Here is a 22532-nt window from a genome sequence, read left to right on the forward strand (position 1 = left end):
AAAAAAAAAAAAAAAAAAAAAAAAAAAAAACACACATCATAGTAAAATTAATACCTTCTCCGCTTCGCATCGAAGCTAAAAAACTATTAAACATTTATTTAACAATATAAAAATTAAAAGATTCAATTAAATAGTTTGCTAAAAAAATCATTTTAATCATAAAAGTACTTAATTATTTATAATAATTTGCAATAATTATTTTTGTTGACTACTTAACATTATTATCGTAAAATCATACGTGGTTAAGTAGTTATTTTCCGGAGAACTATTAAAAAACAAATAAAATTCATATACTTAAATATTTTATTTTCTTTAATTATTATATACAAAATTTTTTTTATTTTTCAGCTTAGTCTTTTTTTAAAAATAATTTTACAATTATTTAAGAATTTTCGGTCAAACCTTCATAATTACATAATAGGATGATTACTATCATACATAGATGTTGATGAACATCATTGTTTATCAAAATTAAATTTAATGTTAAAGTACATTTAATTAATAAAATATTTCCTATGATTTTTTTAAATTATCTAGAACAATGTATATTGTAAAAATAACTGACACCAATTTTACTTAAGAAACTTAAAACGCATATAATTTGATATATTATATCAAGTTTTTACAAAACATTTATTTACGTAGTCTTAAAAAAATTAAAATCTGTTAAACCAATATTAAATTTGGACTGTACACTCTAAAGTTATAATATTAGTATAACTTGACAATTTTATTTAATCTATAATATTGATTCCTTTGATTCACCAATAAAAAGAAAAAATAGTATCAAATATATACTTAGAGTCTTCATGAATATGAATATGAATTGTGAGATAAAATTATAATTAAAATACAGGTTATTTTAAATGATTTTAATGGTTGTATTCTGGATAGTTGAGCAAGAAGGGACTATTTAAAATCAGTGCCTTAGGGACCATATAGCTTCTTAATATAGTAAAATTATGTACCAGTATAATGGTTTTTTATTGATTTTATCATAATTTTAATAACTATAACCGTCGAGTTGAATGCCCTTCTCTGAAATAAAACTTGTTTGATTATATTATAGCATGTTCAATTATAGAATAACAGTAGTACTTGTTTTTTTGTATAATCAGTTAGTTGTTAAGTATTGCAAAAAAGGAGGCACTACCTCTTTTTGAACTACTTGGCTAAATGAAAGAAATATTGGATAGGTTAGCATCAGTAACGGTTATATAGTGGAATCGAATGGTAGGTTCAGAATACTGCGTCTATAACTTTCATATTGTTACCGTTATAAAATGAAGTATTAGTTGTATTTATGCTTCACCTTCTTAAGAATAAATAATAATCATTACTGAACAGTCTTCAATATTGTGTTTGTTTTATTAAATAGTTTAGTTTGCTAAATGTCAAAAGACAATGTATTCATCGGTAGCTAAGTATACAATTATATGTTTTCTAACATTCACAAATGTCCTTGGAAGTTCCAAAGTTCAACAAAGAACCAATGAAACAGATTTCCCTCCATTGTTGGAATCGATTTTATCCTATATGGCTGAATCTAATGAATGGGAAAGTAAAGAGCCAAAAGACCACAAATACATCCAAAAAGAATATGATTTTATTGTAATTGGAGCAGGAAGTGCCGGAGCTGTAGTGGCAAGTAGATTATCAGAGGTATGCACAGAATTGAATCAATTTATAATAAGAGAATTTTATTCTATCTAATAAAAATTCCTTATTACTCTAAATAGTTTTTTTGAGGAAGTTAAGCTACAATGTGACACAATTTTTATAGTAAATATATAAGTTTATATAAGATATAAAATTTTATTTTAATCGAATATTTAAAAACTAATTACATGATGATAAAATTAATTTACTATTACAAATAGATCAACGGATGGGGTGTTTTACTAATAGAAGCTGGACAAAAGGCAACTCATATGATGGATATACCGTCTTTGGCAATTCATTTACAAACCACAGATGTTAATTGGAAATACTCTACAATTCCAATGAATAATTCTTGCTTAAGTACATAGAATAATTTTTTAAATAAATTTACGGAATGTAAAAAAAAAGAAAGATTTAATAAACAATTTTCTATAGGTCTTGATGAACGACGATGCAAGATACCAAGAGGAAAAGTGATGGGTGGAAGTAGCGTTTTGAATTTTATGATATACAACAGGGGTAACAGAAGAGATTATGATAATTGGGCTGCAATGGGCAATGAAGGTTCAAATTTTGTTCTTCTTGCATAGCTTATATGTGAGTTATTTAAATGTTATTTTAATTTTAGGTTGGTGTTACGATAACGTGCTTAAATATTTCTTGAAATCGGAAAGGGTCAACTTGTCACAAAATGAGGAAAAGTTTCATGGTAAAAAGGGGCCTTTATGGGTTTCTGATGTCAAATATAAGTCAAAAGTAGCTGAAGCTTTTATTAATAGTGCGTCACAAATTGGTCATCCTATCATAGACGTAAATGGCGAAAAACAAATAGGAGCAAATTATTTGCAGGTTTTTATTTAATATTTTAATATTTAATAAGATGTAAAAAAAAAATTATTTTTAATATGTATAGATGTAAAATAATGCGTTATATTTTCAATGTCTATAAATAAAATTATAGCACTTTTGAAAATTCTTTTGCTTATCAAACAGAATTTTACATTTGCAATAATTATTATTATGTAAAACGCAATTTTTTTTTAAATACAAAGAAAATATAAATAATATTATATATTATTACTATTAATTATAATTTATCATTAAGTAAATTAGTGTATCTAACATTTTCGTTAGAAAACATTGTCATATTTATTAAAACATGATATAAAAAATGATCATAGAATTAAATGTAATCAAGTCTAAGTTTAAATTAACATAGTGTACCTCTATAACATGAATTTAAATGTCAACAAATATAACAAAATAAAAAATTGTTACAAAAATCTTCAAAAATAATTTTTTATTTAACTGAATTAATATTATCACAATTTCCAGAAAATAGGAGACTAAGTAAAGTGCTAAACAACTAAGTACTTTTATGCAACAAAAAAAATAGAGGTATTGGCCCTATTAAAATATTTACTAAAAATGATTTTCTAATTTTTGAGAATATATTTTTTTTTGTATATTTAAGTATATAAGAGATATTAGACTTATAAATTTATTATTAATATTTTTATTATTAAATATTAATTGATTATTAATCTATAGATTTCTACTACAATAATTGTTCAATTAAAAAAAAAATTAATTCGGCTATCATTGGAGTATATATTGGAATATCTTGTATATTTCGATTTATAAGTATCATTAGATTTATCATAGATTTATAAGTAGTTTAAAAGTTATACATACATCGGACGAATAGGCTATCAAAAAAATATTTAACATAAAATAATATGAATCACACTTCACCCATAGTCAGTTTATTTAAAATTTTAATAATTTTAAAATCTAGATCAAAAGAGGTTTTCGTCTTAATTTCTTAATTGGATAAATTTCTATTATATGAGCTAGTTTTATGCATGTTATATTAGGGATGGACTATAAAAATATTCCATTATTTAAAAATTATTATTATTTTAGGAGAAAATTAGTAATAAACGATGTATAAATCATTCTGTATATAGACTGAATAAATGGAAAACATTTTCTTTTAATCCCCACAAATATTTGACTTCTTTTGTCCTCTAATTCTATACAAAAATGTCTGTTTAGCATCATTAATTTTTTTTTTTGTATATCTGATTTTTCTTATAGTTTTTGATTTATGTCAAAGCTTTTTTTACGATTGAAAATTGTAAAAATAGGATTGCCTACCTAGCTTAGTTGCGAATACGTTGTGCCTCATGAGATAGGTTCCGGGGTTCAATTACGTCGTGCTGGACTATGTAGGCTTTATGCTCCCTCTGTCAGATGCAAACATTTTAAAAGAAGAAGTTAAATATTAATAAATAAATTATTTAATTACTATAAAAGTATATCATACTATTTATCGATAATAATGCGATTTAGAAATATATACGTTTATTTTATTAGTTTTGTGAGTCTTTGTAACTGATTTTGTATAAATTTATAAATAAAAATAAGATTGTTATCGCTATTGAAGGAAATGGGATTTAAATCCACATTAAATGTTTTATTGAACTTTTCAGTTAATCTTACATGATTTCTTTTTTTTTAACAGATTCAAGTAACTGGATTTTATTTTTAGATTTCTCAAAATCTTTTTTATAATACATCCACTAATTAATTATTGAATTGAACATTTTTTTTTGTGTTTTTTTGTTATCATAAATAGTCTTTAGAATAATATATTTATTATTAATTATTAATATACCAATAGCTTACACAAAAAATTGAATAAATAAGAATTCAGGTTAAAAACAATGGAAATGTTGGGAATTTTTATTTTTAATTAATTGTAAACTCATATTAAAATATCATAAACTCTTAGCTTTATACAATGGATAATTCTTAAAATTTCTAATTATGTCTTGAAAAAAGTGTTAAATAATATTTTGATTTTTTAGGTTACAATGAAAAACGGTCGTAGATGGAGTACCAATTCAGCTTTTTTGTATCCAGCAAGTAAAAGAAAGAATTTACACGTAAAAAAATATAGTACAGTCACTAAAATTTTAATTGATTCAGTCTCAAAAACAGCAATTGGAGTAGAATATGTGAATGGACATAAAAAATATAGAGTTTATGCTAGAAAAGAAGTTATAGTATGTGGTGGTGCAATTAATTCACCACAATTGCTAATGTTGTCAGGCATTGGACCTGAAGCTCATTTGAAAGAAAAAGGCATTCCTGTATTGAGTAATTTACCAGTGGGTGAAAATTTAATGGATCATATATCACTTGGTGGACTTTTTATTATAATAAATGAGACTATATCAATGAAATTAAACAGATTATTAGAAGACCCATATTTTATTTACAACTATACTACAGGTGATGGTGGTGCTGCATCGTTAGCAGGTGGTACAGAGGCATTGGCTTTTTTCGACACTCAAAGATTAAATGATCTAAATGGCTATCCAAATCTGGAATTGCTTTTTTCCACGGCATTTACCGCAGCTGATGGAGTTCACAGATTATTTGGATTACGAACAGATATTTTTGACAGAGTATATTATCCTATTAAAGATAAAGACAGTTTTATAGTGTTTCCAATGGTCATGCGACCTAAAAGTAAAGGTCGTATTTGGTTAAGAGATACGAATCCCTTCCACCATCCATTTATTGATCCTAATTATTTTTCAAACAAGGCCGATTTGGATGTGATAGTTGCTGGCGTTCGTATTGTTCAGCGAATGTTAAAGACAGACGCTATGAGAAAACTTGATGCCCAAATATTGACAACTCCGTTGCCTGGTTGTACCAAATACGTTTTTGATTCGAACGCCTATTGGAAATGTGCAGCCCGACAAATTAGTTATTCTATGTATCATTTATCTGGTACATGTAAAATGGGACCAGTTGGTGATCCCACTGCGGTAGTTGATCCAAGACTTCGTGTTNAGACCCTACAGCGGTAGTTGATTCTAGGCTTCGTGTTCATGGTATCAAACATCTTAGGGTTATAGATGCATCAATAATGCCTGAAATTCCAGTTGGTCACACAAATGCTCCCACCATTATGATTGGTGAAAAAGGAGCAGATATGATTAAAGTAGATTGGAATAAACTAGTTTGATTGATATTTCCCCCACAGAAGATAGGACGAAACAACATAATTAAATTAATTTACAAGATAATATTATTATAATTTAAATAACAATGAAAAGTTTTTTTTTGAATTTACTTATTTTTATCATAATTTAAAATACTTTTAGTGATGAGTAATTGTTAAGATCTATTAGAGCTTCAAACTCTATTCTTTATTGGATGTATGTATTATAATTCCTATTTATAGACTGAATTAGTAACAAATGTATAATCATTAAGTTTAAAACTAGTAAAGAATGAAGTAAAATTTGTCTGGACAATAATATTGGTGGCTTTATTATTATAATTATTATTTATTATTTTATTTTTATTTTTTGTTGTATAGCTTTTATGCATCTCTTTTTGTCGATTTACTTAAAGTCTATTTATGCTGTATAATTAATATAATCTAAGAGTTCAAGTAAAAATATTATTTTTTCTTACAAATAAGTAGATATTATTGACAATTTTCATAATTGTAGTGATTTTACGATAGTAATTATTGTAACTACTATCGCAAAAAAAAAATTAACCCTTAACTAGTCACCATCGAATAATTACACAGACTGTGACGTCGGGTCATAGTGACCCTTAGTTTGGATTTTTGAAGTTTTACTTAATTTTGGATTAAACTGATTAATAAAAAATAACTTCATTTCATAAATTTTGTATTTCACTTGTGTATTGAAAAAAAATAATGATAAATTAATGAATAAGAATAATCAACAAGATGATGAACAATATCAAGAAGTGCGTTTAATGTTTTATAAGGACCCATGTTGTAACCCAGCATATATTTCAAATTTTAACAAATAAAAGGTTTTATTATCTACCAATGCAAATACTTTAATTCCATATTTTTTTTTGCTTGTTTGGTAAATACTGTTGATAAGGACACCTACCCCTAAACGGAATTAACTTCTCATCTATTGTTGTGTATTCGGTTGGTGTATACGCAAGCTCAAACTTTTTCTCAAATATATCGAGTATTTCACGGACAGCTGCAAGTTTGTCAGTTATTTTCTCTTTTCTCTAGTATGTATATTGTGAAAACGAATGCAACGATATAAAAATAANCAAACGGACAGCTGCAAGTTTGTCAGTTATTTTCTCTTTTCTCTAGTATGTATATTGTGAAAACGAATGCAACGATATAAAAATAAAAAACGTTTAAAGGACATTGCTAAAGAAAAAATTGAAGGTCCATCTTTATCCCATAATTCTTCAATATTCAAATGAGCAGCTTGATAAACGCCAGAAATCAGTAAAAGCTGTAATTTCTATTATATCAGTATTTTGGGCATCTGTAATTTTTTTATAATTTTTTCATAATATAAATATTTGTATTTTTTACTAAAATATCCATTAATTTCTCATAAAAATATAATTTAAACGCGTCGTGTGGTGTTTTAGCATTTTTAGCTATACCTTTCACACCAGGTAAATGAGTAATTATATTATCTTGCCTCGTCCGACCACTCACTTTTATTGGTTTCTTATTCTATTTGGTTTTCTTATCTTTACTAAAATAAAAACTATTAGGTTCACTTACATCATTCACTTCATCATCGTCTGAAGACGTACCTAAATCTGATTCCATATCATGTTCACTTTCTTCAACAAAATCTTCGTCGTCTTCAGAATTATCATCAGATAATTGCTCTTCTTCTTGTCTCAAAAGTTCTGCTTCTATCTCATTATCTGTGATAAACTTTTCCATTATTTTAAAATAATAAAATTAATATAGATTTGGTAATATAAACAATCATGCGTCTGACTGTTTCGCTGTTGATTAGATGAACCCAATGTTTTCTATTTTTTGGTTTTGTTTTAAGGTATAAATACACTAAAGAACCAAAAGTAAAAACATCATGTGTATCCATCGTTAGAAGTAAAAATTATTCTAATAACACTACTTTTTACCACAAGTATTATATGGTGAATGTACTATTTTAGTAACAATTTCAATTAGATTTATTTTTAACGGACGTCATACCAACGCTCGTGTGCCCACTCTAGTACGCGCATTAAAAAGTACGTCAGTCGTAACGTGCCCATTATATACGCTCGTGTGACACCAGCCTTAAGGGTTAACGTAATTATTTCTTACAAAAAGTAAGAACGTTTTGAATCTTTTTTAGTATCAAATTTTTTTTTATTAATCATTTACTGTTCATTTTTAAATTATAAATATTCGATGAAATTATAATATTTTTCTGGTTTTTTAATGTAGATTTAAATAAATGTATTCCGTTGGTAGATTACTTAAACTCCACGTTTTATAAACTAGAAAGCTCTAAGTATTAGATTGTTAATATTAATTGAAAATATAATATAATATTTAAGATTATTGAAAAATTGCGTGTACTTCATTGTTTCAATAAGAATATTTTAAAAATAAAAAAACCCAGCACAGGGGGGTCGCGGCACAGTGGTGACGTGGCATAGATAGATCAAGTATAATGATCTCTGACAGTGATTAAAATCACTATAAAAAAAAAACGCTTCAATGCAAATCTTTAGATAGTGTTTAATTTAAAAAAATTGGTGGATTATTCTAAAAGCTACATGTTCTGCTACTTTATTATTAATATCCTAATTAAGATAAAGTATATCGAATGAAAAAGGGATTATTAAAAAATATTCTTTCTTATAAAAAAATTATGTTGATCCATACAATTTTCAATAAGTTATAGCATTATAATGTTAAAAATGTAAAAAATAAAATCGAAAATTTTCACACAAAAATAGCATTTGATAGCCATTTTAACCATGAAGATAAAATAAAGTCTGAAATTTTTTTTTCGCATAATAAAGTACATTACATTAGCTTTAATTTAAGATATATATAAAAGTGTCAGACTTTCCGGAACACTTTCAAAATTTAAGTTGAAAAAGTAAATTTTTTGTGAAAAAGTTGTCATTTTGANGTTGAAAAAGTAAATTTTTTGTTAAAAAGTTGTCATTTTGATTCCCCCCCTGTAAGTAGGTAAAGGGTCAGATTTATAAAAAAAATATACCAAATGAAAGGTATTGATATCATACATCTATATAAAAAGAATTATATTGATATATTCATTTTTGAAAAAGTTATGGCACTTTTAAGTAAAAAACATTAAAAAAATTTCGAAAATAAGCGATTTTTAAATTTGTAATTTTTTTGGAGGTTTCCCCCATTTACGGGGAACGTGAGAATTTTTTTCAATTTTTGAGAATAATGTCTTCAATTAGATACAATTTGTGATCTTTTGACGTATCATTGAAAGAAATCGGTTCGGTGAGAGCTGAGAAAATGTGATAACAGACACAAAAAAAAACACATCATAGTAAATTAATACCTTCTCAGCTACACATCGAAGCTAAAAAAATGATAAATATAAAATAAAAACGAATTACAATAATTTTATCATAAAATTAAGGTAAGAATTATTTCTTACCTTTGTATTAAAGCTAAAATGTAAAATTCATAATTTTTTTTTTATTTCACTGTTATATAACTAACGAAAACGTTTTTTTTTTTTATTTTAGATAGTCCTCTAATGTAATGTAATACAATTTGTGATTTTATGGCGAATGTATCGTTTAGAAAAATGAGACTAATAGGAGCTGACTAATAGTGAATACAGAACCAAACAAAAAAATGTTTAATAAACACACCCTAGTAATACTTATGCTTCCTCAAGTTCACATTGAAGTTCTAATATAATATTATTTTATTTTTTAAAGATTAGTTTTCTATTACGTAATAGTGTATACTATCTAAGCGAATGACCTTGTTTGAAGTCAAACAAGTTTAAACAAGAGCCTGCGAGGAGTACTCTAGCTGATTTTACCCAGGCCACGTACCTATGTTTTAATGTTATCCACGAAAAATGTCTTATAAGAAATAAATCAAAGAAAGTATTTAGTTATATCACAATGTCGGTAGAGATTTAACGTTGAACGTTTAATCTTGAACTTCTTTGATAATTAATAACTATGTTTTCAAATACTTTAAAACTAGTTGCTATTTATATATTAACTTTTCCATTTTTTATTGGATGCTTTTGGTCTAAATATGATTACGATGGTTCAGTATATCCTCCTGTAATGGAATCGATGCTGTCGTATTTATCCGAATCACTAGAATGGGATGCCCAAGAGCCGAAAGATCAGGAAAATATCTTAACGAAATATGATTTTATTGTAGTTGGAGCAGGTAGTGCTGGAGCTGTTGTAGCAAATAGACTATCAGAAGTATGTACAGAAATTAATCGTTACTTTTTCAATCAAAATGTATCATTATTCCGAACAGTATTTTTGAAAAAATTTAATTAAATAACTGATACAATTTTTATTGTAAATATAGAAGTTGAACATTTTATTTTATCCCAATAATTTTAAAAGACTTATATGATTCTAAAAATAAATTAACTATTGCAAACGTACTAAAGTATTCAGGTTTACTATTTTATTACAAACCATTACATTTATTGAAAAATAAAAATAATATTGATCAATTGTTTGTTTGTACCTTTTAGTTTCATGTTTTTCTCAATTTATCAACCATGAAGTATTTTCTACATTCATCCCTTATACTTTATAAGTGTCAAAATTAATTTGTTAAACGGCAACAAACACGATTAACTAGTTTATTTACTAGTTTAAAAATCTTATTCAGAAAATAAATGATTGATAACGATTTTGGACCAATATATTATAAATAATCAATAATTTAAAGTAATAACTGACGGTTACGTAAATTGCTGTTATTTTTATCATTAGATATTTTTCAGCCCCATTTCTTTTTTGTGGTTATGTAAAGAAATGTTAATAATATGTTAAAATTGGTCCAAAGGTTGTTATCGATCAATCATTTTTTTAATTAGATATTTATCAAATAAATAAACTAGTTAAAAGCGTATGTTGTCATTTGATAATTAAAATTGAAAATTTTAAAAGGTATAAGTGATGAACATAAAAAATACTTCACAGTTAATAAGCTGAGAAAACATAAAACTAAAAGTATTTAATAAAAAAATTATCAATATTACATTAATTTTCGATTAATTAAATAGTTCGAGGGAAAATAATTGTCCGGTAGGTTAGAAAATGTAAAAATAAAATTTATGGAGAAATTAAATAAAATTTGATTTTATACAAGTAAACAAACAATGTTTGATTAAAAAAAAATATAGTCATAGTATTAAGATTTTTTTAAATTAAAATTTATGAATATGTATTGTTAGATACCTCAATGGAATGTATTATTAATTGAAGCCGGCCGAAAATCTTCTCATATCATGGATATACCAGTTTTAGCTATTCTATTTCAAGCTACCGAAATTAATTGGAAATATTCTTCAGTATCGAAAAACAATTCTTGCTTAAGTATTGAACTTTTACGCGCAATGAATTTTTTAGTATAAATAAAAAAAGTTAAAAATAACAACAGGTTTTGACGAGCAACGCTGTAAGATACCAAGAGGAAAAGTAATGGGAGGAAGTAGTGTTTTGAACTTTATGATATATACAAGAGGTAACAAAAAAGATTACGACTCCTGGGTCGCAATGGGTAACGAAGGTGTGTAATAAAATTATTTAATTTTTATAAATTTAATAATAATTTGATATTTTGTAGGTTGGGGTTACGACCAAGTGCTTAAATATTTCATAAAATCAGAAAGAGCCAATTTATCAAGGAGCGACGAAAGTTTCCACGGCAAAGATGGACTTCTTTGGGTTAATGATGTTCCATATAAATCTCACGTATCTGAAACTTTTATAAAGAGCGCATCTCAAATTGGACATCCGATCATTGATATAAATGGTGATAAACAAATAGGAGCAAATTATTTGCAAGTATAATGTTAAATTAATAACTTAAGTTTTAAATAATTTGTTTAATTATTCTAGCATGTATTACAAAAAACTAAAACTAAAATTAGACTAAACTAATATAGCATTTAAAATATATTAGCTTCGATGCGAAGCTGAGAAGGTATTGGTTTTACTAAGCTGTGTTTATTTTTTTTTTTTTTTTTTTTTTTTGTCTGTTACCACTTTTTCTTAGTTCTCACCGAACCGATTTCTTTCAATGATAAGTCAAAAGATCACAAATCGTATCTAGTCGAAGACATTACCCTTAAAAATTAAAAAAAATTCCCACGTTCCCCGTAAATGGGGGAAACCTCCAAAAAAATTACAAATTTAAAAATCGCTAATTTTCGACATTTTTTCAATTTTTTTTACTTAAAAGTGCCATAACTTTTTCAAAAATGAACATATCAATATAATTCTTTTTTATATAGATGCATAATATTATTACCTTTCATTTGGTATATTTTTTTCATAAATTTAACCCTTAACCTGCCCACAAGGGGGATTCAAAATGACAACTTTTTCACAAAAAATTAATTTTTTTAACTTAAATTTTGAAAATGTTCCGGAAGGTCTGACACTTTTATATATATCTTAAATTAAAGCTAATGTAATATACTTTATCATGGAAAAAAAAAAATTTCGAACTTTATTTTATCTTCACGGTGAAAATGGCTATCGAATGCTATTTTTGTGTGAAAATTTTCGATTTTGTATTTTACATTTTTAACTTTATAATGCTATAACTTATTGAAAAGTGTATTGATCAATATAATTTTTTTATGGGAAATACTATTTTTTAATAATCCCTTTTTCATTCGACATACTTTATCTTAATCAGGATATTAATAAGGAACTAGCAGTTTATGAAGCTTTTGGAATAATCCACCAATTTTTTAAAATTAAACACTATCTAAAGATTTGCATCGAAGCGTTTTTTTTTGATAGTGATTTTAATCACTGTCAGATATCATTATACTTGATCCAACTATGCCACGTCACCACTGTGCCGCGACCCCCCTGTGCTGGGTTTTTTTAAAATTTTATATTAATTAATTTAATTTAACAAAATATTCAATCATTTTTTAATTTTTTGACACTCAATCTAAATAGAAAAATACAATCTCAAACCGAGAATAGAGTTTATTTTTCCCTGCAGACGTTTAAACAACACTAATTAATCCATTTTCCTTTAAAATTGTAAACATTTAAAGAAAATTATTTTTAGTATATTTTAATTTCATATATTTCTTGATTTATCAGTTATTAAATTTTATTTAATTCATTCCTTATAATTTATAATGGTTTCAACTTTATTTTTAATGTAAAATTAAAAACCAAATAATTAAATTAGATTTAGCTTCGATGCGAAGCTGAAAAGGTATTGGTTTTACTATAATGTGTTTTTTTTTTGTGTCTATTACTACTTTTTCTCAGCTCTCGTCGAACCGATTTCTTTCAACAATACGTTAATAGAACAAAAATCGTATCTAGTCGAAGACATTACCCTCAAAATTGAAAAAGTTTCCCTCGTTCCCCGTAAATGGGGGAAATTTCCAAAAAAATTACAAATTTTAAAATTGCTAATTTTCGAAATTTTTTCAATTTTGTTTACTTAAAACTGCCATAACTTTTTTGAAAATGAACATATCAATATAATTTTTTTTTTATAGATGCTTGATGTCTTTACCTATCATTTGGTATATTTTTTTTATAAATTTAACCCTTTACCTTCCCACAGGGGGGGATTAAAAATGACAACTTTTTCACANAACCCTTTTCCTTCCCACAGGGGGGGATTAAAAATGACAACTTTTTCACAAAAAATTAACTTTTTCAACTTAAAATTTGAAAGTGTTCCGGAAACGCTGACATTATTATATATATACAGAGTGGAACGGATCTAATTGACAACTCATATAACTTATGATCTACATAACATTTTATATATAATTTTTTTAATCAATTTTTACAATATAGAACTATATTTAAAATATGTTTTGAGTTATTTTTTGCAATTACAAAAAACATTTTAAAAATAAATTTTTTTATTAAAGTTTTTTTTTAAGATTTTAAGATAGCCATTTTATAGATAAGTTTTAAAAAAAAATGTTGATACCAAAAACTCTTATTTTAATTCAGTAGTTACGTTTAGATAGCAATTTGAAATTTATGAAATTTTGATTTTTTTTACAATTATTCCTATGGTATCAATATTAGTTCATATTATGTAAAGTACAGAAGTAAACACTTCTGTAAACACTGTAAGCATACAAAAGAAATTTTTATTGTTTAAAAACATGGTGATGATCAAAAAATGATTTAATTACTATTTTTTATTGAATCGTCGTCAGATTTATAGATGACAGATATAAAAAATATTAAGAGCGCTGTTCCGTGGGGAGGGAATTGCCCTATCACTCTTTGCCAAAAACGCCCCTGGATATGAAGCACGAGTATGACAGTATTTATTATTAGACATTTATCGGCAATAAAAAAATGTTAATTACTTCTAAAATAATGGACCAAAAGTTGTTATTCAAATGTTATTTTTTTAATTAGATCATATTTTATTTTATATAAGATTGTTAAATATTAATGTTTCAATTAAAAACTAAAATTGGCGGCCTTTTAAAGATATCAGGAATGAATTAAAAAAGTAATAAATAACCGATAAAGTAACATATTCTATTTATTAAAAAATATTTATTAAACCACATAAGTAAATTACATTTTGAATTGCATTACAGCCAAACCAAATTTCTTTTTTTATTCTGTTCTATTTTTAATGAAAAATTACAGTGTTTTGATATTTTTTAATATCATTTAGTATATGCCTAAAATTTGCGTTTAAATGTGTCATATGTTTTATGGTGTACAACACTGAAGTAAAATAACTTTATATTGAGATACATATTTGAAAGTAATTTAAGGTTTTTGTTTTAGACAACCATGATGAACGGTCGAAGGTGGAGTACTAACGCAGCATTTTTGTTTCCAGCAAGAAAAAGAAAGAATTTACACGTAAAAAAATACAGTACAGTTACTAAAATTTTAATTGATTCTGTCTCAAAAACAGCGATTGGAGTAGAATTTGTGAATGGGCGTAAAAAATATAGAGTTTATGCTAGAAAAGAAGTTATAGTTAGTAGTGGTGCAATAAACTCACCACAATTGCTAATGTTGTCGGGCATTGGACCTGAAGCTCATTTAAAAGAAAAAGGCATTCCTGTGCTGAGGAATTTACCAGTGGGTGAAAATTTAATGGATCATGTATCATTGGGTAGTGTTTTCATTTTGATAAACAATACCATTTCTATGAAAATGAACAGATGTTTAAATAATCCATATATTACTTATAACTTCAGCGTAGGACATGGCGGTCCGGCGTCATTACCTGGTGGCACAGAAGCATTGGCATTTTTTGACACACAAAAGCCTAATGATCCTAATGGATATCCTGACTTAGAGTTACTTCTATTGTCAACGTCATACACGGCAGATACTGCACTTCACAGATATTTTGGCATGCGTAAAGACTTTTATAATAAAGTTTATTACCCAGTTAGAAATAAAGACAGTTTCATGATTTTTCCGATGGTTATGCGCCCTAAAAGTAGAGGACGTGTATGGCTGAAAGATACTAATCCATTTCACTATCCACTTATCGATCCTAATTATTTTGCTGATGAGGCTGACTTGGATGTAATCGTAGCCGGCGTGCGTATTATTCAAAAGATGTTGAAGACTGATGCAATGCGACAACTAGACGCTCAAATATTGACAACTCCGTTACCAGGTTGCACCGACATTTCCTTTGATTCAGACGCTTACTGGAAGTGCGCGGCCAGACAGATTAGCTATTCGATTTATCATTTATCTGGTACATGCAAAATGGGACCAATAGGCGATCCTACAGCAGTGGTTGATCCAAGGCTTCGTGTGCATGGTATCAAACATCTTAGAGTTATAGACGCTTCAATTATACCTGAAATTCCTGTTGCTCACACAAACGCACCAACTATTATGATTGGAGAAAAAGGAGCAGACATGATCAAAGAAGATTGGAATGTACCTTTTTGATTATCATTTTTAAAACTTGGTTTGATATTAACTATTATGTGTCGTTATGATGATCTAATTTATTGATTGGATTTTATTAAGTCTTTTGACTTTTTAAGGATTATATATTCTAAAGTAGTTCATATTATCATAATATGAACTACTTTAGAAATAAACACAAACTCAATTCCATTCTATTATTATAGTACAAATAGCAAAACTTAAAATGTATGTTTTTGATCAATATTGAAAAAGTATGCATTTTATTTTCGAGACCAAATTTTGCAGTTGATTATTTAAAATCACTGGTTTAATCTCAAATTTTTTGGATCGTTTGATGGTTTATGTTATCAAATTGAATAATTTTTATTTTTCGTTTTGTGATATCAGTTCATATTTTTAGTAATTTTTTTATAGCTTATTTATGAAGTATTCAAATGTCAGATCTAATTGCTATATATTAATTTTGTTTAATAATAATATGAAAAATTGGTTTAGATTAGTTTATTTATTTGTATTACATAAATCATTGAGGTTCAGTATTTGATGAACTTATCTTTTTAGATGTCAAAATTTAGTACGTTTAAATAAAATTTTATTTTTATATTTAAAATTTATATATTGCAAAACAAACTTTTTTAATTTTACTATTTAATAAATGAAAAAATGTGGTCATATATTGCATTAATTTATTTTTACCGAAAATATTTCTATTACATATTAATGAAGCCTTAAACTATCAATTTTTGAAATAATTCAAATATAGTTAAATTTTTTTAGTTGAGTATTATATAAAAGCATAAATAATGAAATACTTTAAAAGTTTGCAAGAAAAATTAACTTTTACACACCTGTATTATAAGATGATTCTTATAAATGAAGTTGCTCCAAAATTCTATCATTAGAAATAATTACAATAAACTTGATATTTACTTGATTCATAAAAATAAATTTATATAAAAAAATAGTCTAGGGTAGTATTCTTAAGATATCATAATAAATAGATAGAAAAATAATCACTCTATTGTACAATTATAGTTACACAAAATAATAATTTTTAAGTATTAAAATAATTAATAAGTGCTATTAGATTCGAAACTAATTCTCATAAATTAAATTTTAGTCCAATGTAGGTTGTTATTTATTCGATTGAATAGTAATTTTGGTGTAAATTTAGTCTTCGTTAGACAGACTTAAATGACGTTATAATTTTAAATAAACAGTGGATAATTTATTTTGTAATGTTGTTTATATTCATGTGTTAAATTCTTAGACTATTCAATAATTAAAAGTAATTAAAATTAGTGTTTCAACATATAGTTCAATTTATATTTATTATATACATATAAGTATACAAATGTGGAGTTTTAATAGGTGAAGAATAATCAATTAAAAATTTAATAAAAAAAAGTAAAGGTCATAACAGTACAATTTTTAAAATTGTAAATACTTCCATACATTTTTGCGTTTTTAAATGTTAAAAAAAAATATTTGTTTTTTGATTACTTATAAAACTGAATGTATTTTTTTTATTCGTGTATAATTTATAACTATACATAATTTTAAAAGAGGTGAATGTACGGGTTAAGATTAAAACAAGTTTAAATTACAGTTCACAAACAGGAAATGCATGTTGCTTTATTTAATTTTTCATTGGCATTGGTCAACCATTAAGAGATTCAAACATTTAATCAATTCGATATAGGATTCAAGAGTCACGCTTAGTTGTAACACTATGATTAAAAGAATAAATTATTGATATTTTAACAACTGAATTCTATTAATTTGTTTGTGATTAAAAGAACAATGTACTTACTTAAAGTAATTTTAATTTTCGTTTGTGTGATTACGCTTCCAGTGGTGAGTGGATTTTTGGAACATAAAGAAAATAATGACAATATAGAATTTCCCACTCTAACTGAATCGATTTTATCGTATGTTATTGAGTCTAAAGAATGGGAAGCTAAAGAACCACAAGATCAAAATCAGATCCTTCAAGAATATGATTTTATAGTTGTTGGCGCCGGAAGTGCTGGTTCCGTTGTAGCAAACAGACTTTCAGAGGTAATTGAATCAATATAGTTTATTATACACATTTTTTTTTTAAGTGAAATTATCAACTTCAAAATTTTCTACTTTAAAAAAAATTTTTTAAATGAGATTTACTGATTAGTTTCTTTTCACTAAGTCACTTAGTGATTAGTCACTTTCAAATTATTGTCTTTAAACGAATTATAATCATGCACTTAGGTTGAAAGATGGAAAGTGTTGCTTATTGAAGCTGGTCATAAAGCTTTACATTTAACTGACATACCAGTTTTAGCTGTACAATTACAAGGAACAGATTTCAATTGGAAATATAATTCAATACCAATGAATGGCTCTTGTTTAAGTACTAATATTATACTCACAATTTATTGTTAAACTTTATGTTAGGGAATGTATCTCGAATAATTTATTATCTATAGGCTTTGATGAACAACGATGTAAAATAGCACGAGGAAAAGTAATGGGAGGAAGCAGTGTTTTGAATTTTATGATATACACAAGAGGTAATAAAAGAGATTATGATAATTGGGCCAAGATGGGAAACGAAGGTAAGTGAACCAATCAACTATTTATTTAGATATATATCAATATCTATTTTATACATTTAAAAATGTTAAAGTATAATATATATTTGTAAAAATCACCTTATAATTGTTTGATTACAATTAAAAAAATATAAATAAAATCTTTGTTAAATGCTTCATTTTTATAGGCTGGGATTACAAACAAGTGCTCAAATATTTTATCAAATCAGAAAGGGCCAATTTATTAAAAAGCGATGAATATTTTCACGGAAAAAATGGACCACAATGGGTTTCTGATGTCCAGTATAGATCTCAAGTAGCTAAAGCTTTTGTCAAGAGCGCATCTCAGATGGGTCATCCTAATATTGATATAAATGGAGAAAAACAAATAGGAGCAGATTTTTTGCAGGTGTTATTCTTTTTTTGCAATGAAATATTGATCAGAATAAATAATACTATTATACTCAATCCATAAATGTTTAAGTATAAAAAATGACCAAGTTAGGTAATATGTATAACTATCCTTTTATATTAGCTGTATAAAATTATTATATAAAAAGTTATTTAGTAAATACAAATATTAATCTACATTTTATAATTAAATATATATAAATTTAAAATATTAATATCTATAATTTTTTAAATTATTTTGATCAAGTATACAAGAGAAAACTTAATCAAAATATAAGATAATCAATTAAAGCAATCAGAATAGAGATACAATATTTTAATTTTTTCTTTACAAAAAATATAAAAACTAATTTTTCTTAAATTTAAAAAACAAACAAGACTTGTTAACTTTTATCATGAGAACAATGATGTTTTGATGAAATGTTAATATTATTCATAAATATAACTCTCTAAACCCAGGAAGGATTTAAGGAATTTTAACCCAACTTAATAATAAAATTTACCATTGCTATTTTTCATTTTGAAAAAAACGGTTACACATTTTTTTTTTATTTGAAATTCTCTCAATTTGCATACATTGCCGATATTTCACTTCACTACATACACACTTACTTAATATATCATTGTTATAATGTAATAATAATAATAGTATAAGAAATAAGTGTGTAATGTAAAATTTAATATCAAGAAAAAAGTATTGACTACTTTTTAGTCAATAGATTTTTACCAAACATTTCAGAAAACAGAACAAATTTTCAGGGCAAAATATGATTGTAAAGAGACAGTAGCGTATTTACGGAGGAAAGAAAGTATGGCAATTGCTCTCTCAACTTCATCCCCAAGCAATTTTTTTGCATATGGATATTTTTTATTAATAGGATGAATACAACTAATACTTAATAATATTTTTTTAATTTAAATTGATTTAGAAATAATTTTTATGTAAAATCTAATTATTTGATTTTTGATTGGAAGTAATTTAACTATTATGATTAGGGCAGTTAATGGAAAATTTTAAATACTGACCATGGTATAATAATCTTAATAATCAATTGATAGCTTTAATCATCAAACTACTAGTTCAATTCAAAACTTGAATGAAATATGCATTAATGGACTGCTACAGTGCTATAGCATAGTGGGTAAGAGTTCATTGAGCTACTTAAATATTTTTTAAATATATATATATATATTTAATTTACATGTTTGTATAATTATAAATTGAATTTTTCCCCCAATCATAAAATTGGCTACTGTAAAGAACTCACAAACAATATGGAATATTATAATATAAGGTTTAATTGTCAATTTTAATAATCATTTTAGGTAAAAATTAAATAAATTTAATAGGGAACTAGTAGCATAGATTATTTTCCACTAAAACCTAACATGCTATTTATAAAAAAGACAGAAGTTTTTATCTAAAAAATTAGAATAAATAAATTCACTACACATTCGTAGATTTAATTTATTTTTGTATTTAATAAATATAATAAAATTTAAATAGATTTTTATTCTAAAATTTTTTAGAGGTAGGAAGTTCGGCTTATATTGTCTTGAATATAATATATTAAATAGTGAGTTTATTAAACATTGTATTAAATAATTAATAACAATTTATGTAGGTTACAATGAAAAATGGTCGAAGATGGAGTACTAATGCAGCCTTTCTATATCCAACAAATAAAAGACGTAATTTACATGTGAAAAAGAATAGTACAGTTACTCGAATTATAATCGATAAAATCACAAAAACTACTGTCGGTGTTGAATTTGAAACAAATCAGAGAAAGTTTAAAATATACGCAAAAAAAGAAGTGATTATTTGTGGCGGTGCAATTAATTCCCCCCAATTACTTATGCTTTCGGGTATTGGACCAAAAGACCATTTGAAAGAAAAAGGAGTTGAAGTAATAAATAATTTACCCGTCGGTGAAAACCTTATGGATCATATATCACTAGGTGGTCTATTAATATTGATTAATGATACTGTATCGATAAAATTAGAGAGGTTGCTGCAAGATCCATTGGTCACATACAACTTTACTTCATGTAAGTCAAGTCCTGCATCATTAGCGGGTGGCACAGAAGCTTTAGCGTTTTTTGACACTCAAAAGCCTAATGATCCTAATGGATATCCTGATTTAGAGTTGCTTATGTCAGCATCATTTTCAGCCGGTTCTCCAACTCATAGATTTTTAGGCTTACGAACGGACGTCTACCAAAAAGTGTTTTATCCAGTTCAGGAAAAAGATAGCTTTATGGTGTTTCCTATGGTAATGCGACCAAAGAGCAGAGGACGTGTATGGCTGAAAGATACTAATCCATTTCACTATCCACTTATCGATCCTAATTATTTTGCTGATGAGGCTGACTTGAATGTAATCGTAGCCGGCGTGCGTATTATTCAAAAGATGTTGAAGACTGATGCAATGCGACAACTAGACGCTCAAATATTGACAACTCCGTTACCAGGTTGCACTGACATTTCCTTTGATTCAGACGCTTACTGGAAGTGCGCGGCCAGACAGATTAGCTATTCGATTTATCATTTATCTGGTACATGCAAAATGGGACCAATAGGCGATCCTACAGCAGTGGTTGATCCAAGGCTTCGTGTGCATGGTATCAAACATCTTAGAGTTATAGACGCTTCAATTATACCTGAAATTCCTGTTGCTCACACAAACGCACCAACTATTATGATTGGAGAAAAAGGAGCAGACATGATCAAAGAAGATTGGGGTATATGGGTGTAAATAATATTATTGTATTTAACAATAAGGAAGTATTATACTGAGTGATTGTTAAACTATGGTTAACGCTATATCTTTAAAATATAAATCTTTTATAATTTTAAACGTTCAAAACAAAAATTAATTGTTTCTTTTCTATTAAAAACGAGGGCGATTTGCTTTATTGTTTTCTTGCAATGATATGACGTAGGATACTATTAATTTCCGAAAATAAAAATATTATGACGTTTTAAAAGATATTGTGTCAGTCATAGATATATAATAACCTTGTATAGTTATTTAATGGTGTAAAATAGTCTTCTAATACATTTTTGATTATTTCTTTAGTTATAAAATTGTTTTTCTTAACTAACTTAGATTATCTGTTTCTACATAAAAAGTTATAATTAATGCAACAATATAATTATATAGTTGAAAGAACTATAATTTTACTGCTATTTTAACTAATATTTCTTAATTGTGAATCAAATTTATAAAATAGTAAAAATCATCAGATGTGTAAATATATTTTAATTATTCTACAGACATAATATCGATAAAATTCCATTACAATAAAATAATTCATACTAATTTAAAATTTACTTACTTTTCTTTATTATCACTTTAAATTATTTTAATAATGTCAGTTGATTATATTTTATAAAAATAAAAGTAAAACAGTTAATTTTATTGTAATAATCCAATCTAAGCTTCTTATTTATATTATTTGTGATGATTAAGTGATAATCTTGTAAAATATTTTCATTATAATTAGATTTCTAATACCATTATAAAATGGATTAGATACTATTAATTATTTTCGAATAAATTCTGTATTCTTCAAGAATAAATTTTTTAAATTATTAATAATAAAAAATATAATAAACCAAAATAATTTAATTTTAGAGTAAAAGAAAATTCTATTATGCAATTACAACTTATTTACATACCATATAAGAGCTCAAGTTGTATATTTTCAAATATTTAACAGAAATATTTTAATTTTACAAGATTTTATATTCAAATAAGTTCGGTGATATACAATAGCTATACTGGTTAAGCCACTACTGCTCGAAATGCTAGTATTAGTGCAGTACTGCGCCTGTTGTTAATTTTTGTTTGGATATTATCTATACTCTTTACATAAAACTTTTAATACAATTATCATTCTGTT

At 26.0% G+C, this 22532-nt stretch overlaps 3 protein-coding genes across 3 annotated transcripts; all 3 read left to right on the forward strand.

Annotated features, from left to right (window-relative positions):
- The first annotated feature begins 1196 nt into the window (after positions 1 to 1196).
- Positions 1197 to 6496, forward strand: LOC126904437 (glucose dehydrogenase [FAD, quinone]-like). Its single transcript, XM_050683479.1, has 6 exons — positions 1197 to 1662; positions 1881 to 2022; positions 2098 to 2226; positions 2291 to 2511; positions 4536 to 5517; positions 5556 to 6496. The coding sequence occupies exons 1-6, from the start codon at positions 1405 to 1407 to the stop codon at positions 5705 to 5707; spliced, it is 1884 nt and encodes a 627-aa protein (XP_050539436.1). The 5' UTR covers positions 1197 to 1404; the 3' UTR covers positions 5708 to 6496.
- A 2656-nt stretch (positions 6497 to 9152) lies between these two features.
- LOC126904428 (glucose dehydrogenase [FAD, quinone]-like) lies at positions 9153 to 16034 on the forward strand. Its single transcript, XM_050683465.1, has 6 exons — positions 9153 to 9379; positions 9450 to 9954; positions 10947 to 11088; positions 11153 to 11281; positions 11339 to 11559; positions 14524 to 16034. The coding sequence occupies exons 2-6, from the start codon at positions 9697 to 9699 to the stop codon at positions 15658 to 15660; spliced, it is 1887 nt and encodes a 628-aa protein (XP_050539422.1). The 5' UTR covers positions 9153 to 9379; positions 9450 to 9696; the 3' UTR covers positions 15661 to 16034.
- A 1258-nt stretch (positions 16035 to 17292) lies between these two features.
- LOC126904429 (glucose dehydrogenase [FAD, quinone]-like) lies at positions 17293 to 21841 on the forward strand. Its single transcript, XM_050683466.1, has 5 exons — positions 17293 to 17703; positions 17890 to 18031; positions 18108 to 18236; positions 18401 to 18621; positions 20249 to 21841. The coding sequence occupies exons 1-5, from the start codon at positions 17446 to 17448 to the stop codon at positions 21380 to 21382; spliced, it is 1884 nt and encodes a 627-aa protein (XP_050539423.1). The 5' UTR covers positions 17293 to 17445; the 3' UTR covers positions 21383 to 21841.
- The last annotated feature ends 691 nt before the right edge of the window (positions 21842 to 22532 follow it).

The sequence above is a fragment of the Daktulosphaira vitifoliae genome, unplaced genomic scaffold, assembly GCF_025091365.1.
Source record: "Daktulosphaira vitifoliae isolate Bord-2020 unplaced genomic scaffold, ASM2509136v1 Scaffold_4, whole genome shotgun sequence".
Classification (NCBI taxonomy): domain Eukaryota; kingdom Metazoa; phylum Arthropoda; class Insecta; order Hemiptera; family Phylloxeridae; genus Daktulosphaira; species Daktulosphaira vitifoliae.